The sequence below is a fragment of the Entelurus aequoreus genome, linkage group LG24, assembly GCF_033978785.1.
Source record: "Entelurus aequoreus isolate RoL-2023_Sb linkage group LG24, RoL_Eaeq_v1.1, whole genome shotgun sequence".
Classification (NCBI taxonomy): domain Eukaryota; kingdom Metazoa; phylum Chordata; class Actinopteri; order Syngnathiformes; family Syngnathidae; genus Entelurus; species Entelurus aequoreus.
This window is the reverse complement of record NC_084754.1, coordinates 35,026,082-35,045,396: the sequence shown is the minus strand read 5'-3', so window position 1 is coordinate 35,045,396 and position 19,315 is coordinate 35,026,082. Positions and strand designations below refer to the sequence as shown.

General features: G+C 37.3%; 1 protein-coding gene across 2 annotated transcripts in view; it reads left to right on the top strand.

Moving 5' to 3' along the window:
• ska1 (spindle and kinetochore associated complex subunit 1) overlaps positions 1-18,252 on the top strand; it is a 30,323-nt gene extending 12,071 nt beyond the window's left edge. For both annotated transcript variants that reach the window (XM_062035577.1, XM_062035576.1), the window contains exons 4-7: positions 5,875-5,969; positions 6,179-6,316; positions 8,628-8,797; positions 17,185-18,252. In XM_062035577.1, the coding sequence (XP_061891561.1) occupies positions 5,875-5,969; positions 6,179-6,316; positions 8,628-8,797; positions 17,185-17,333 (552 nt within the window). In that variant the 3' untranslated portion in view covers positions 17,334-18,252. The remainder of the gene's footprint in view (positions 1-5,874; positions 5,970-6,178; positions 6,317-8,627; positions 8,798-17,184) is intronic.
• Positions 18,253-19,315: the final 1,063 nt, after the last annotated feature.

The window sequence follows — 19,315 nt, the reverse complement described above, 5'->3', positions numbered from 1 at the left end:
AGCGCCTCTTCCTAATAACCCTATGTCCAAATAGCCGCCCATGGGCTGTTATTTGCATAATTTAGATTAAAATCATATTGATTTAATTATGCCCAATTTATAAGCTAAAAGGAAAAGCAAAGGTACAGTAATTCTGGTAATTACGGTAACAGCAGACGCGTGGAGTCCAGAGAGTTACATGGCCATCAAAGGCTTAACGAAATCTGTGCCGTGATGGCTTACGTTACGTGGGGATTCTGGGTAATCAACATATTGCAATGGGTCACCGCGTATAGCGTAACACACTCAACGACAACAACAAACCCACGAGAAAAAGTTTCAACATGGCAAGCAACAGTAGCAGTGAGTTGAATGAACAGGATACCGGTACACCACAACTGATGGACGGGAATACTTTAAGGGGGATGAAGAACAGAAAGTTTGACTTAAAGTTCAAGCTAGCGGTTGTGAAGTATGCAGAGCAGAATTCTGGTTTGGCAGCGGCCAGGCAGTTTAACGTTGACCCAAAATGTGTACGAGAATGGAAACAAAAAAAGAGAGAACTACTATCTCAGTCGGCAATCGATGGAAAACGGGCTCGCTTATCTGGTGGAGGTAGGACGAAAGTGAGCGACGAGCTTGATGCTAATTTGTGTCAGTGGATACATCACGTTCGTGGACTGAACCACCGTGTGTCCCGCAAAATGATCCGCATTAAGGCCAAGGAGTTGTATGCCACCGCGAGTGACACGAGAGACACCGGGGTGGTGTTTGGTGCTACGAGTGGCTGGCTTAATCGATTCCTCATGTTGATCTCTTGTTTTTTTGTTTGTGTGTTTACAATAGCTTATACATTTAAAGTTTTTTGTACGAAAAAAAATACTGGACAGTAATCATTGTAACCAAATAATGGCCTGGTGCAGGCTGGTGCAAAAATAAATAAAAGCCTTGTGCAAATAACCGCCTGCTTCTTTTAAACGCCTGTCTCCAAATCGATTTTGTGAAATAAACGCCCGGGCTACTATTTGGTAATATACGGTATACACGTACATGCTGTATTGGGGATCCATTAAGAGTTTGAGCAGAAATATGTCATATAGGAATTAACTATACACCATAAAACATTAACAAAGCGCATGAATGGTTTTTTAAAGTAACTTTGTGAAATTAAAAAATCCACAACATGTAAAAACATGGTGTACACTTTTTGATATCGATATAAAACCCAAGGCAGTTTGGCTAATGAAGATACAGTCTAATAAATAAGCTTTGTTCTTCTCTCACATCACCTCCTAGTGGTTTAGTGCAAAAATTTAGCCAACAAAAGTAAAAAGGAGGTGATACCTCTCACATCGAATACACAATCTTCACAGCCTGCGTTCAATTCGATGATATGACAAAACATTTTAGCAAGTATTGATGTTATTGGAACGCTGAAAAAGTTAGCAGCTAAATAAAAGACGATTGAACATCCCGGTAACAAACGGCAAGACTTTATTAACAAGTTGTGGCAAATGTTAAAACATATTTATTGCACTTTCTATTTCAAACAAACAGTATGTAATCTTGGCTTTCATTTAAAAAATAAACTATAAACAAAGTTGATTAATAATAAAATCAAAAGACAAAGGGCTATATGCCATTGCAAAAGCCCTAACATGCCATTGCAGAGTGCGATCATGAAGGGCAAACAAGTGAAACAATTAGATTATGTACAAAAGACGGAGAGGAACTCATTCATTTTACTGCTTGAAATATTAATAGGACATATGTCTTTGGCCAAATAAAACATTATTACATTTGTTATTTTGGCGCACCGATGTAATAGTGCATTTATTTTTCTTAATATTTCCGGGAGCCACCAGCTGTGGCTGATCTACCTTCACCCTCTATTGTCACTCACCCTTACTCCTCTCACAAGAGTTCACAGTCTGGTGGTTGGCTTACTGTTGGGTTGTGCGAGGTTTGAAATGCAGCACAGCCTGTTTTTTAAATGTTAATATCGCAGACGATCACCCTCGTTTAATCGTAGCTGCCCAAATCGTGATCAGGATTAAAATTTGATTAGTTGTGCAGCCCTTTTTGAAGTTGAGTTTTGGTGGTACATCAAATACTCATGTTATCAAATTAATTATTAATCGTGATTACAATATCAATTGAAAAAAATCTTGATAATTTTTTTTGCTATACAACAATAACTTCAGTAATTTCACTTGATCAAACCTTTTCTAACATTTCCCCCTACAAAATGATAAAAGTATGTATGATTTGTGCTGATATTGTATCGGATCAATATCGGTATAGGCCAGGGGTCGGCAACCCAAAATGTTGAAAGAGCCATATTGGACCAAAAATGCTTAAAACAAATCTGTCCGGAGCCGCAAAAATGTAAAAGCCTTTAAAAAGTGTTATAATGAAAGCACATGATGTAAATGTGTTCCGTATTTTTCGGAACATAGGGCGCACCGGATTATGATTTTTTTTGTAAATTTAAAACACCATCTTGTGGTCCACATAACATGTGATGGTGGTTCTTTGGTGAACATAGATTATGTTTTACAGATCATTTTCAAGTAGCTTTCTGAGCGTCTCTTCAGGATGCATGGTTTTGTGGGCGGTCTTACCTACGTGGCTCAACTTCGACAGCGTCTTCTCCCCGTCATCTTTGTTGTAGCCATGTTGCGTGCAAAGACAGGAGTCGAAGAACTGTCAAAAGATGGAGCTAACTGTTTTAATGGCATTCAGACTTTACTTAAATCAATAACGGAGCAGCATCTTCTCATCCGTGGCTTAATAATGCAACATCAACACCGGAAAGGAGTCCCGTGAAAAAACGTTTTACCGGAACCCTCTAATAACTAAAGTTACGTGGGTGAATTATATAAACCCAGTACAGTTTTTAGCACTTTGATAGCTAGTCCACTAACAGATATAAGTAAGAACTTTACACTACTTTGTATTAGAAATGGTAACAGTGGAAGATGAATGCCACATAAGAAGGTAGAGCAAAAGACAAAGCGTATGACTACAATGGCGGACATGTGCACATTTTCAGGACTTATGCAGATCCCAAATACACATCAGCAGGTACTAGAAGGTAAGAAAAGTTGGTTTTGCATAATATTGCGAAACAAAACGGCAGGTAATATGTCTGCTAATAGGTGTCATTTTGCGGTCCTTATACACGCACCATAATAATACTCGTACGTTTAATGCGCCAACAATCCATCAAGCGGTGCGGCTTCATAGCTTACCGAAGTCGTACTAAAAACATTTTGACAAATTTTTGAGCACCGTGTGTAATGTTCTATATTCTCAATGGAACATTTAAAGTTTTGGTGTTGTTTACTGGCGTCATCTTGTAGTTTACACATATCCCTTATGTATGACTGCCATCTTCTGGTCACACTTATCATTACACCATGTACCAAATAAAATTGCTTTGAGGTCGGTTAGCACAACCAGAATTATTCCGTACATTAGGCGCACCGGGTTATAAGGCGAGCTATCGATTTTTGAGAAAATGAAATAACTTTAAGTGCGCCGTCTAGTCCGAAAAATGCGGTATATTAGCCTACTATCAAAAGACAATGGTTCGCAGGCTGACGCAAATCTTCATTGACAGAAATGTTGTAATGTAATATTTATTCTACACATTTTTACAATATTGGAACACTTTTGTGAAAGGAGCCTTCTCAGAGGGTGAGAGAGTTCCTGGAAATTACTGGATTAGAATGGCCAAAGGTATAGATGTGTGTGTCCAAGTTGAAGGAAATGGCAGGCTGTCTTCTTCTAATGGATTTATTACAATCTTTGCAAGCTGGGTAGCATTTGCTGTGGTCTATAACAACATGGCACACAAACAACTATCAGTAATGCAGCCAATATAACATACAGATAATATGTCATTAGACATGCAAATATAAATTAAATACACAGAGGACGAGGCCTAGGCCAATAACAAATTTTGCTTGACGATATATTGACCAATAAATTCTTGCTGATAAACAATATTATTGCCACCATTTTTTATGACACCAAATGAACCATTGATTTAATGAAAATACATATTAATAATAATGCATATATATACTTTCAAATGCAATAAACTTGTATTTCTCGTGTATTTTAACATTGTTATTGAAATGAAAATGTTTAAAACTTCAAGTTGAATAAAACAAATAATACAATATACTTTCTGCTAGTGAAACTTTGCACCTTTATAATATAATTAATTAATTAATAAAATATCTAAAGGAGGGGATGGGGGGCTCAAATATACACGACCCTAACAATAAGTAAAATAGCTAAATAAAATATTGACAAACAAGGCAGGCAGAAGTCGAGTTGTACATTACTTAACTGACAATCAAGTTAGGACCTTCTTAAACAAAAGTTCAAAGTAACAATATAAACACTACAGTTTAAACAGATGTATTACAGGTCATATGCAAAACAAAATTAAGTTTGGCAGATTCCAAATGATAAACACCAACATGACATGTCAACATGACAGCACTTTTAAAAAATGCTAGTTTTATAACAGTATTAAATGGCAGCATGTCTTTGGCAAAGTGAGTGTTTTGTTTACACTGACCTGTCACATGGTTTCTTCACCAAACTCCAAGTGAGTTTGGACTGTCGAGTCGTTGTATTCAAGTAAGCATTGCAACACAATGAACAATCCACTTTTTAAAATTACTTTGCTGAAGGTAGGGTGTTTGGCATATTAAACAAGTTTAACATCATTAAATCATAAGTTTCAAAACTTTACTTCACCTCCGACATGGATTTGAACTCACGACCTTCCGCTTTAAAGTGAATTGTCCCAGTCACGTGCACCATGAGGGCCACAGGAAGTAACGGGATACATTTCTGTTATATTCTAATCAGTGCCAAAACATGACATGTCCGGGAATACATTTGGGTTAAAATGTTATATGAAGCGCCTTGTCATTCAGTAATTTACATTTGACATGCATTTCTTCGCTGTTGTCTGGAGTTGTAGTGGGTTCAGGACATGACCTTGTCCTCAATGGTAGTTACGACCATGGGTGTACCCCAAGGCTATTCAACTGGCAGAGTTCATTTCAAAACTAAACTAGACTAACGATGTTGCAGCAAATTCCTAAAAACAATGTGCTCCTGTTGTATAGAGGTACTTGTAGAACTGTAAGCACATTGGCAGATCCCTGCATTTACATTTGAACCTTGCTCGTAAACACAACACTAGGCCCAAGCATGTGATTTATATAACTGAGGCAGTCTTTATTGCACTCCTTTAAGTCTTCTCCTTTTTGGCAGTTCCATTTTTTTTTCCCCGTAATGTGATTTATGTAATTAAGGTTTTGCTGTAGCTTGTTTACTTCAGAAGCAGTCAGTAGTTATTTGTTCAACTTCTTTGGTTATGCTAGTAGTGTACCACAAGGTTCTATTTTAGGTATTTTCTTTTTCACCATTTTGGGCTATTTAACTGGTGGCCCGCTAGTTCAGTTCTAAAAACTTGTATGAGACTCACATTTTTGCAACAGATTCTTAAAAACACTACATCTACATCTTTGACTAGCTTTTTTGTAGAAGGTCCTTTAAAACAACAGAGCGTTCCTGTAACTTTGACAAGATAAACAGCCCAAAATCAAATGTCTACTGTAAAGGACGTTGGTTCTCCGGACTATAGAAAATAAGACTAATAGTGAAGGGAGAAGTCCTGTCCCCCGGTCCTTAACTTTCTGAAAATGTGGCCCACAAAACAATTTAGTTCACTATCCCTGAAGTACCCTGATGATCCATCTCACCTGTGACCCAAATGAGGAAACCGGGTTTTGAAATTGTGTCGATGGCATAATAGCAATTTTCATAGCTGTATGTTCAAATGGTGCATTTTCATGATTTCAGGAACTTGAAGAGTTATTCCAAAATGACTTGGAGGGTCTCCAGCACCTTAAGGACAACATACCTGCACATATCGTCAAGAACAAATGTCCTGAAATGTAAGGGAACTATTTGCTACTTTAGATTTTTTTAACACAATACTGTGCATCAAAAGTGTTATACTCAAGTCCTACTGCCCACCATGTCCTTTTTATGGCCCCTGTGAAAGCTTGGAAATGAAGTTTCTGCAACTTTGCCATTCATTACAGTGCTTCTGTATTACTGACTTGAATCATGTGATTTTATTACATTTATCATCTCGTTCTAGAGAAAAAGAGCCTTCCACCAACCAGGGCCAGGCAGCAGATTTGGAACTTATCAAGCACGAAGTTGTCAAAAACAACACCAAGTGTTACGTCAAAGAGATGGACTTCATCACTGTGGATGAGTTTGAACGCATACCCCAGTAAGTGGAATTCCAATCTTTAAATGCGAAATAAGTGGTGTCATCTCACACGTGTGTGCGTGTGCGCGTGCGTGTGCGTGTGCGTGTGCGTGTGTGCGTGTGTGTGTGTGTGTGTGTGTGTGTGTGTGTGTGTGTGTGTGTGTGTGTGTGTGTGTGTGTGTGTGTGTGTGTGTGTGTGTGTGTGTGTGTGTGTGTGTGTGTGTATATAGTAAGGCTGTGAATCTTTGGGTGCCCCACGATTCAATTCAATATCGATTCTTGGGGTCACGATTCGATTCAAAATCAAATTTTTTTTTTCAATTCAACACGATTCTCGATTCAAAAACGTTTTTATTCTCGATTCAAAAGGATTCTCTATTCATTCAATACATAGATTTCAGCAGGATCTACCCCAGTCTGCTGACATGCAAGCAGAGTAGTAGATTTTTGTTAAAAGCTTTTATAATTGTAAAGAACAATGTTTTATCAACTGATTGCAATAATGCAAATTTGTTTTAACTATTAAATGAACCAAAAATATGACTTATTTTATCTTTGTGAAAATATTGGACACAGTGTGTTGTCAAACTTATGAGATGCGATGCAAATGTAAGCCACTTTGACACTATTGTTAATTTTTTTTATTTTTATAAATGTCTAATGATAATGTCATTGAAGGATTTTTAATCACTGCTATGTTGAAATTGTAACTAATATTGATACTGTTGTTGATAATCATTTTTGTTTCACTACTTTTGGTTTGTTCTGTGTCGTGTTTGTGTCTCCTCTCAATTGCTCTGTTTATTGCAGTTCTGAGTGTTGCTGGGTCGGGTTTGGTTTTGGAATTGGATTGTATTGTTATGGTATTGCTGTGTATTGTTTTGTTGGATTGATTAATTTAAAACAACATATACTGTGTATGTATGTATGTATGTATGTATATATATATATATATATATGTATGTGTGGGAAAAAATCACAAGACTATTTCATCTCTACAGGCCTGTTTCATGAGGGGTTACCTCAATCCTCAGGAGATTTCAATCTCCTGAGGATTGAGGTAACCCCTCATGAAACAGGCCTGTAGAGATGAAATAGTCTTGTGATTTTTTCCCACACATACATATTACGCTCTACCACGGTATCGAGCACTATTTTTTGGATAATCTAATTAAGACATATATATATATATATATATATATATATTTCTTTTTCTTTTTTTAAATAAAAAAAAATAGATTTTTTAGAAATGAGAATCGATTCTAAATCGCACAACGTGAGAATCGCGATTGGAATTCGAATCGATTTTTTCCCACACCCCTAATATATAGTGACCAAAATCATCGCAGTACTTATTCTGAAATATATTAGCTCATTTTAATTAAAAAAAACAAAAAACATTCAAAATGATGTACTTTGTAGAAGAAACATTATTGTAGATAATTGTTTCAAGTACCTCAAGTACAAATTAAATGTACATATGAAAGCAACATAAACATAATAAACAAAGTAATATGGCAGAAACTAAATAACATAAATATATACAAATAAATGTGAAACATTTGCAATATGGCACATGATGGCCATAAGGTGTAATGTAACTGCCTGTTTTGTCGTAGTATACAAAAATGGTGTTGATATTTAAGAGGTCTAGTCTTACAGAGAACACCTCTCAAATACTTGAAAGTTTGTCAATGAAATATGACAGCGCTGCAGTCTTTTGCCATTTTTGATGAGGGAGCATAAGCAGCTGCTTCTGGAAGGCATCAGGTATTGTATGTGTGATGTTGGTAGATGATGGTGTACTGTAACTGTGGCATCCAACTTGCCTGCTGCACGACCACTCTGCAAATAATGGAAAAGCAAATGTATTATTATATTTATCAGATGCTGATTATTATTATACTCATCTGACTGACACACACAGTGACACACCAACTCTAATGTTCCTCTTCTAAAAACAAAACACTAGGATTTGTTTTTAACACTAAGTTTTAATGGTAACGCAAAGTAGCAGCAGTCATTAACAGCAAAAAAGTTATATTTTAAAGATGCCTCTTGCTGAAGAAGCTGCGCCAAAGCCATCATCAAAAAAAGACCAGTACCACTTCTTAATTTCGTTGCGGCATTTCAAAAGTATATACATAATTAAACATTATACATAATTAGACCTGTTAGGCGCAAAGATGCAAACATTTTTTGCTAATTATTATTTGTACATTTGATATAGTTTGGGTGGAGAAAAGTGGGATAAAAAGCATGTGCAGTTCATCAAGTGCCACTGGTTTGACCATTTAAGAGACATTATTTCTGTCTTTTCTTCCTACTTCAGGTACATGAAAGGACGGGTGTCATACGAGCAAATCAATGCAGCAGTGCAGAACATTAATACAGCTGTTGAGGCCAAGTATACAATCGTCCACCAACCTGTGAAAACTCTAAAAAACAACGCACGCAAGCTGCGCCAGCGCTTCAAGAATCAGGAGACTAAAGAAACCAAAGGTACAGAAAATGATAAAGAATGCGGTCCACAATGTAATTCTGTATGTTCTGTATAACGTGTTTAGTAGTATTTTCCTTTGTTTTTATTTTGGCTTTCCAAAAAGCCTCATTTGGCAGGAGGAGACAATTAGGGGTGCAACCATTTGTCGACATTGTTGGCAAATTTCAACATTAACATTTGTTGACAATAGTTGTGACGTCATTGCTCGTGTTTTTTGCAGGAACGCGAGTCCGCTCAAGGGCTGCTACTAACGACTATTTTGAGAGTCTACTAGTCATCGAATAGCTTAACTATTAGTTAACAAATCGGATTATAAAGCGTACACCTTTAGTGGCTCTGATTTAGCCATCGAATTTAAATTCAGCTTGAGATATTCTTAGGCATGTGTTACCTAACAACAAAGATGACCAATTAATTGATAAATATTTATTTATACTGTAATCATGCTGCTCATTCCGCTGTTACAAAATATAAATAACTATTCATTTTTGTCTATTTAAAAGCATGGACAGGCAAATTGCTACAAAAAATAAATGGACAGTTAAAATAGCAGCAATAACAACCATCGATAAAACACCAAAACTAACTTGCTAAAAAATACAAATATTTTGTGATAAAGCTGCACACTGGCATATTATTGTTGAACTCCTGGAGTTTTCAGCAATTTAATAGACTCAATTTATAGAATGTGGTGTGTGTGCGTTAATATTTGAAATGCTCCTGTATCACAAATGTAGTGTCATAATATCAATATCTGCATTGCAAAATGAGCAAAGTATTCATGTTTTAACAAAAATAAGAGAAAATGTTTCCACACTTTTCCTGTTTTCACCAGCAATGTTGTTCACGTGGCCACGATGACTTGCATTCCTCTGGAAAACACCAGTGATGACGTCACAACTTTTGTCGAGGACACATTTTTGGGGCGATATTTGTCAACAGTATCGACAAATCGTTGCACCCTGAGTCAGCACTGCCACTCTAACAACATTGCAGGTGAAAATATGTAAAGTGTGGGAACATTTCCTCCCATTCTTGTTAAAAAAATGAATACCTTGCTCATTTTGCAAAGCGGATCTTGTTTTTCTGACACTGTATAGATTTAACAATCGTTTTCAGATCAAGCAGAGTGAAACAATTATGGAATCACTCAATTCTGAGGCACAATTAGGAAATAACTCTATAAATTGTAATTTTCAAAGCTAACACCTGGTCAGATTAAATCTGTTCATTTGTCTGCAGTTAAAACAAAGTGCTCCCACATCGGGGAGCTCTTGCACCAGGTGGATTGACATTAATCATGGCTCCAACACGAGAGATGTCAATTGAAACAAAGAAGAGGATTATCAAACTTCTTTAAGAAGGAAAATCATCATGCAGTGTTGCAAAAGATGTTGATTGTTCACAGTCAGCTGTGTCTAAAGTCCGGACAAGGTACAGACAACATAGAAAGGTTATAAAGGCAAGCATACTGGTAGACCAAGTAAACATAAAAGCATCATGACAGAAAATGTAAAGCATTATGTCTTGAAAACAGAAAATGCAAAGCAAAACAAATGAAGAACAAATGGGCAGAAACTCTAGTCACTGTCTGTGAGCAAACTGTAAGAATCTGCCTGAAGGAAATGGGATTTTAATTCAGAAGAGCTAAACAAAAGCCGTCAATACCAACTAAACAGAAAACAACAAGATAACAACGGGGTAGGAAAAAGTGCCATTCAATCACTATATTTCTATGCACTAAATTAGTTTTTCACACCTACATGTGAAGTCACAGTGTACATGCACACTCTTTTCTGTATGTTCACACCCAAATGTGAAGTCTGTACATGCACACTCTCTAATGCAACTATTGGTCATACAATATGTGCCTCCCGTAGACAAGGGGGCGTTCTTTTCCTTTTAGTGCAGATAAAACTGTCTCTAATTAAATAGCAGACACCATCAATGAATGATCTTACAAAACCCAAAACCAGTGAAGTTGGTACGTTGTGTAAATCATAAATACAAACAGAATACAATGATTTGCAAATCCTTTTCAACTTATATTCAATTGAATAGACTGCAAAGACAAGATATTTAATGTTCGAACTGAGAAACGTAATTTTCTTTTGCAAGTAATCATTCCCTCCAGGTACTCCGGCTTCCTCCCACCTCCAAAAACATGCACATGGGGATAGGTTGATTGGCAACACTAAATTGGCCCTAGTGTGTGAATGTGAGTGTGAATGTCGTCCGTCTATCAGTGTTGGCCCTGTGATGAGGTGGCGACTTGTCCAGGGTGTAAAGCCTTCCGCCCGTGTGCAGCTGGGATAGCCTCCAGCACTCCCCTGTAAAGGGACAAGCGGTAGAAAAGGGATGGGATGGATGGGGCATTAACTTAGAATTTAATGGAAGCAACACGTTGCAAAAAAAATTGCACAGAGGAATTTTTACCCATGTGTTACATTGCCTTTACTTTTAACAGCACTCAGTAAACGTTTGGGAACTGAGGAGACCAATTTTTTAAGCTTTTCAGGTGGAATTATTTCCCATTCTTGCTTGATGTACAGTTTAAGTTGTTCAACAGTCCGGGGTCTTCGTTGTCGTATTTTACGCTTCATAATGCGCCACACATTTTCAATAGGGGACAGGTCTGGACTACAGGCACGCCAGTAAAGTACCCGCACTCTTTTACCACGAAGCCACACTGTTGTAACACGTGCAGAATGTGGTTTGGCATTGTCTTGCTGAAATAAGCAGGGGCGGCCATAAAAAAAGACAATGCTTGGATGGCAACATATGTTGCTCCAAAACCTGTATGTACCTTTCAGAATTAATGGTGCCTTCACAGACGTGTAGGTTACCCATGCATTGGGCACTAATACACCCCATACCATCACAGATGCCGGCTTTTGAACTTTGCGCCCAGAACAGTCCGGATGGTTCTTTTCCTCTTTGGTCTGGAGGACACAACATCTACAGTTTCCAAAAACTATGAAATGTGGACTTGTCAGACCACGGAATACTTTTCCACTTTGCATCAGTCCATCTTAGATGAGCTCAGGCCCAGTGAAGCCAGCGGTGTTTCTGGGTGTTGTTGACAAATGGCTTTCACTTTGCATAGTAGAGTTTCAACTTGTACTTACAGATGTAGCACGAACTGTAGTTACTGACAGTGGTTTTCTGAAGTGTTCCTAAGCCAATTTGGTGATATCCTTTACACACTGATGTCATTTTTTTTTGATGCAGTACCGCCTGAGGGACTTAAGGTAACGGGCATTCAATGTTGGTTTTCAGCCTTGCCACTTACGTGCAGTGATTTCTCCAGATTCTCTGAACCTTTTGATGATATTACGGAAATCCCTAAATTCCTTGCAATAAAACTGTTTCAAAATTTGCTCACGCATTTGTTCACAAAGTGGTGACCCTCGCCTCATCCTTGTTTGTGAATGACTGAGCATTTCCTGGAAACTGCTTTTATACCCAATCATGGCACCCACCTGTTCCCAATTATCCTGTTAACCTGTGGGATGTTCCAAATAAGTGTTTCCTCAACGTTCTCAGTCTTTTTGCCACTTGTGCCAGCTTTTTTGAAACGTGTTGCCGGCATCAAATTCCCAATGAGCTAATATTTGCAAAAAATAACAAAGTTTACCGTTTCGAACGTTAAGTATCTTGTCTTTGCAGTGTATTCAATAGGTTGAAAAGGATTTGCAAATCATTTTATTCTGTTTTTATTTACGATTTACCCAACATGCCAACTTCACTTGTTTTGGGTTTTGTAGTTCTGTAATGTTCTAGGGCTTTTAATTTGGTAATTAAATGAATTTCCCCCTTTGTGCGCGTCTTTGTCAGACTATCTTATGCAATCAATGGTGGCCAGCCAGCCCTGTGTGCGTTCTATTATGTACATACTGCATTTCAACTGAATGTCTTGCCTTGTTACTTCTGCACGTTTGGTGCATCGTATGCTAAGTTCAGGTGTTTTTGGATCAATTGACTTGTTGACGTTCCCCCTCACGCATTGCTTATTTCAATCATTGCAACTGTGATGGTGTGCTTCGGCCTCAAGAAGGCGACATAGACCACAAAAACGCCATTTATGGCTCTCAAGTTTAGAAACTTGCAGTTCCTGCATAGTTAAATGTAGTATATTATTATTATGCATACCTTTTATATCATATTATATTATGTATGTCAATGCATATATTGCTGCATATTAAGGAGTATATAATTGTATATGTTTTTTCCTCTTTTCTCTATTTGTTTAGACCACACACACTTACCCACAAATGCCACCCACACCTTCAAGTGATAAAGATGATTAAAGGATTCTCTGGCTGCAATCTGTCCATCGTATCCCAACTCTAAAAGAACCACTATCCCTTTCTTACAGGGTAGATCATTTAGTGATGGTTTAAATTAAAAAGTATTGGTATCAGTATTCGTATGGCTAATTTTGCCCCTGTAACTACATAGTATTGGATCGACACCCACTAGTTCACTTCGCAAAAAGGAAGGTGATTTTGTCTTTCCTTTGTCAAAACATATCAATAGCAGTCACAATAAATAATCCTACAATTTACAGTTAATACATCTGTTGGAATCTGTAGATCTCACTTATGGAGGATCTTGATCGGAATTGGCAGCATAAAACCCTGATCAGAACACCTTTACATGCAACTGTAGAAAACCAACCATTTGAGGGTATAAAAGGTCATATAGTTCAGTGTAATATTCTTAGTAAAAACACTAATATGGTGCTCTGTAAACTGTGCAAATTGGAAATAACTTTTCACAGCAGCACAGTGTAATGCACTAGTATCAAGTGCAATTCTCCAGGATGGTGGAGAAAGTGACTCACACCCCTCATGAGAGTACCTGGTTAAGAGTTATTATACACAACTTAAGTTGCACTTTTCCTGCAAAACAAAAATAAGGGTTAAATTAAAGGCCTACTGAAAGCCACTACTACCGAACACGCAGTCTGATAGTTTATACATCAATGATGAAATCTTAACATTGCAACACATGCCAATACGGCCGGGTTAACTTATAAAGTGACATTTTAAACTTCCCGCGAAACTTCCGGTTGAAAAGGTCTATGTATGATGATGTTTGCGCGTGACGTCGATGGTTGAAGCGGAAGTATTTGGACACATTGTATCACAATACAAACAGCTCTGTTTTCATCGCAAAATTCCACAGTATTCTGGACATCTGTGTTGGTGAATCTTTTGCAATTTGTTTAATGAACAATGAAGACAGCAAAGAAGAAAGCTGTAGGTGGGATCGGTGTATTAGCGGCTGGCTGCAGCAACACAACCAGGAGGACTTTGAGTTGGATAGCAGACGTGCTATCCGACGCTAGCCGCCGACCACATCGATGATCGGGTGAAGTCCTTCGTCGCGCCGTCAATCGCTGGAGTGCAGGTGAGCACGGGTGTTGATGAGCAGATGAGGGCTGGCGTAGATGGAGCGCTAATGTTTTTATCATAGCTCTGACGAGGTCCCGTAGCTAAGTTAGCTTCAATGGCGTCTTTAGCAACAGCATTGCTAGGCTTCGACAGGCGGCACAGCATTAACTGTGTGGTTACAGGTCCCGTGTTTGGTTCGGTGTCTCCTGATAGTAGTATTGTTGATCTTCTGTCTACCCTTCCAGTCAGGGGCTTATTTCTTTTGTTTCTATCTGCATTTAAGCACAATGCTATCATGTTAGCTCCGTAGCTAAAGTGCTTCACCGATGTATTGTCGTGGAGATAAAAGTCACTGTGAATGTCCATTTCGCGTTCTCGACTCTCATTTTCAAGAGGATATAGTATCCCAGGTGGTTTAAAATACAAATTCGTGATCCACAATAGAAAAAGGAGAAAATGTGGAATCCAATGAGCCCCTTTACTTAAGTTACGGTCAGAGCGAAAAAAGATACGTCCTGCACTGCACTCTAGTCCTTCACTCTCACGTTCCTAATCCACAAATCTTTCATCCTGGCTCAAATTAATGGGGTAATCGTCGCTTTCTCGGTCCGAATCGCTCTCCCTGCTGGTGTAAACAATGGAGAAATGTGAGGAGCCTTTCAACCTGTGACGTCACGCTACTTCCGCTACAGGCAAGGCTTTTTTTATCAGCGACCAAAAGTTGCGAACTTTATCGGCGATGTTCTCTACTAAATCCTTTCATCAAAAATATGGCAATATCGCGAAATGATCAAGTATGACACATAGAATGGATCTGCTATCCCCGTTTATAAATAAATGATAAATGGGTTATACTTGTATAGCGCTTTTCTACCTTCAAGGTACTCATAGCGCTTTGACACTATTTCCACATTCACACACACATTCACACACACATTCACACACTGATGGAGGGAGCTGCCATGCAAGGCGCTAACCAGCAGCCATCAGAGGCAAAGGGTGAAGTGTCTTGCCCAAGGACACGACGGACGTGACTAGGAAGGTAGAAGGTGGGAATTGAACCCCAGTAACCAGCAACACTCCAATTGCTGGCACAGCCACTCTACCAACTTCGCCACGCCGTCCACATCGTTTTTAAATCAATACAAATCATTTCAGTAGGCCTTTAGGGGATGTATGCTTCCAGCCAACAAGCTGTGTAGAACTAAGTCATTTACTCTTGTATACTTGAACAAAAAACTTTCATTTAAATTTTCTACAAAAGAAAATGGTGGTGTACATTTTGGCAAATCATTCATAAAATGTGTTGTACCACCACACTAAAAAACACTTTGATAAAAAATAAATGACATATATTTATTAATCAATAATAAAAAAAACTCAATAGATTCATTGATTGAATAAATAATAGTTTGGTGCAGAATGTTAGCCTGGTAAAATGTAAGTGTAACTTAAATTGCAACGGCCTTTTTTGGAATTCTGTCTATCATTCACAATCCTTATGTACCACAAACACATGTTTTTATTTTTTTAATGCAATCTGACTAGTAAATAAATGCGAGCAAGAGTCTTACAATGGAGTCTAAGGGAGTCGCTCTATTTGACCTATAAAGCGCTTCAAAAGCATCAATGCTGTATATACACACTGTAGATATATCTGTATGTAATGCAGTAACAGGCACAGTAACAGTAACAGGCACAGTAACAGGCACTTCAAAAGCATCCAGACACTTCCATCAATGCTGTATATACACACTGTAGATATATCTGTATGTAATGCAGTAACAGGCACATTCTTAATAACATGTCATATTTACGTATTTGTCTCATTTGAAGCATACAGCGGCACATTAATTTTACAAACGCATCACAACGTTCTTTTTTTCTTCCACTTTACTGATTACTACTCACTGCAGACTTCCTGAGAGCCAACAAACATAATACATATTTACTTACTGTACAATGTCTGCTGTCACTAGGATGCCGACTGTTAGGATGTTCATATAAGTTAAAGTTAAAGTACCAATGATTGTCACACACACACACTAGTGTGGCGAAATTATTCTCTGCATTTGACCCATCACCCTTGATCACCCCCTGGGAGGTGAGAGGAGCAGTGAGCAGCAGCGGTGGCTGCGCCCGGAAATCATTTTTGGTGATTTAACCCCCAATTTCAACCTTTGATGCTGAGTGCCAAGCAGGGAGGTAATGGGTCCCATTTTTATAGTCTTTGGTATGACTCGGTCGGGTATATTCCCTTTTAGATGAAAAATGACTCCTAATCCTCACAAAAAAAGGGGGTGGAACGAAGCGTCTTTGTGTCTTTTTTTGCCATCTCTGGGTCTATGCTGGCTGTCAAAGTGTACCAACTTCTCAGTTTATGTCCACATCATTTTCCTCTTGAGGTGAGAGGAATTATTTATAATCTAGAAGGAATATCCATGAGCTCCGAGGCGAGAAAGCAGCTGACCAGCACGTTGTCAACATAGCAGCATACCTCTCTGTGACAATGCGCCACTGAAAATAGGTCCTTAGCGTTATGAAATCATTTATTTTTATACTTTGTTAATATTCAGGTCATGAAATGTAAATGGAGTATTGTTGCCGCATTTTGGATGGTTATTTATTGGGTTTGAAGGTCGGAATAGAGGCAATGACGTCTTGGCTCCATTGTAAGCGGACCTTTATGTGTTTATTTACATGTATAAAAAAAAGACATGTGTTCTTATCTCTCAAGATTGTGAATTATAGACAAAATTCCCCCTAAAAAGTGCAGTTTGCCTTTAAGCTAACATGTATGTTCTTAATGTGACATTGTTGTGTGTAATATTATATGGCATCTGTTCCATGAAATTCACAATAGCACTTCTTGAAGCTTCAGATATTACATTTTAAGAAATATATTTTCAAATTGTATTAGAAAAACAATAGTCAATATATTGTTTGTTGAACAACCAATTTTAAGAACCTGTTAATATTTGTTTCAGGTCAGTACTTTGTGGTGGAAGAGGATTTACGTGAATTCACACAGATGAAGTTTGACAAGCGACTTCAGAGCATTTTTAGCATGTTGCGACACTGCCAGCGCATACGGGAGCTGCGAGGAGGAGGCACCACTCGTTACATGCTGGTATGAACAACTCAAGCCCTGACACAGGTCTCTGCTTTAAAATACTGTCACATTTTTTACCCCATTCTGGACTGATCACCAATCAACCACAGGGCTGACACAGACCAAAAACAATTTAACCCACAAAAATATTAAACCTTACATACTGTCAAGTTTTTTTTCTGGATATACCAACTTTACAGAGAACAAAATAAATAATTTACCAAAGCTATTTTATTGTAAACTCTTGAAGGTGTGTGCTACACTGAACTAAATGTTTACTGAAGGTGAAATTAGGATAACATTTTAGAGACGTGGAAAATTGTTAGCCTGACTTTTTGTGCTGCTGGAATTTTTGAATTTTCAGCAAATGTTTTGGTACGTTGAAAATGGATAGTCTGAATAGTTTAAATCTGTTCAGCAATATGAGTTGCAATAATTATTGGTTTTGAGAAGGAATTTGTGTTATGGGAAATGGACAACAATGAGACGTCGAATACTGAATGTTTTCAATTGATTTTTGTAAATATGTCTCACAATTTTATTCTTAATTAAAGCTAAATGGCATACACTTATGTTGATAAAAATGTGGAAAACCTTTTTAAAGTAGAACAAAAAATGTATACTGTTGTGTTTTTCTAATTCTACATGCATTTAATAAATCTAATAGGAAGGATGGATAGCAAGCATATAAAGCATTTCAAATTCCTTTGATTTACCTGAAAGTAATTTTAGGTGGGCTTGCAAGTAAACAAAATAAATTCAGTGTTGCGGGGCCCTTTTTTCTTTATTTGAAGGGTTAGAAAAATATGCATTTTTAAAATATCCGTGTGTATGTGCACATGACCACAATATCCAGTGAACCTCCTAATGGAACAAGACATTATTTATGTTGCTCTGCTATTTCCTTATGAAGACATGCAAATAAACATATTTTTGTGGCCCACTTCAGAGTTTTATGTTTCCTTTTTCAGATATGTATCCATCTTTGTCACTGCCACCTCTGTTATTCTAAACGTACTCATTATATTGTGTGACTAACAAGGCACTTACAGTAGCTACTTGCTGCCATCTCTTGGAATATTATTTACCTGCACTTACAGTAAATGTCAACATAGACTTGTTTGTGGTTACTGTTTTTTCAGGTTATTTTATTTATTTTTTCCAATTAAAATTAATGTTTTTGGAAGCCCGTTTCGGTCACTAAAAAACCAAAAACCGGGTAAGTTAAATATATGACATAAAAAGTCCAACATATGAGATAAGAAGTTGAAATTATGAGATAAAAGGTAGAAATAACATAAGAACGTCAGAATTATTTAAAATTTAAATTTAAAATTTAAAAATCCACATTTTGAGATAGAAAGTCATCATTTAGAGATAGGAAGTCATGATTATAAGATAGAAAGTAATTATTATGAGATAAGAAAATGAAAATTATTAGTCACATTACTATAATATAAAAAGTTGACATTAAAAAATAAAAAGTCAAAATTGTAAGATAATTAAGACAGATAAATCGAAATTATGAGATAGAAAGTAAATATGATTAGATAGTTTACACTCCAGTCACAGAAGCAGTTCTTTGGCATATGTCCTGTTCAGACATGAATTGCAAGTACATTGAGGATTATTTTACAATATATGACATTATAGATTTGCTTGCAATTTCGCATGGATTGATTATTGTTATTATTATTATTAATAATAAGAAAACCAACCTGGAAAGGATTTGAAGCAAGAAGAGTCTTACATGGAAAAAAATAAAAACGGAGACATTGCCACAGTTACAGGTGGATCACCAAAACATTTAAACTGGATTGTGACTTGCAGAGAAAGTGTGAGAATATTACTTCATATACAAACCCCATTTCCATATGAGTTGGGAAATTGTGTTAGATGTAAATATAAACGGAATCCTTTTCAACCCATATTCAATTGAATGCACTACAAAGACAAGATATTGGATGTTCAAACTCATAAACTTTCATGGCTGCATAGTGATTTAG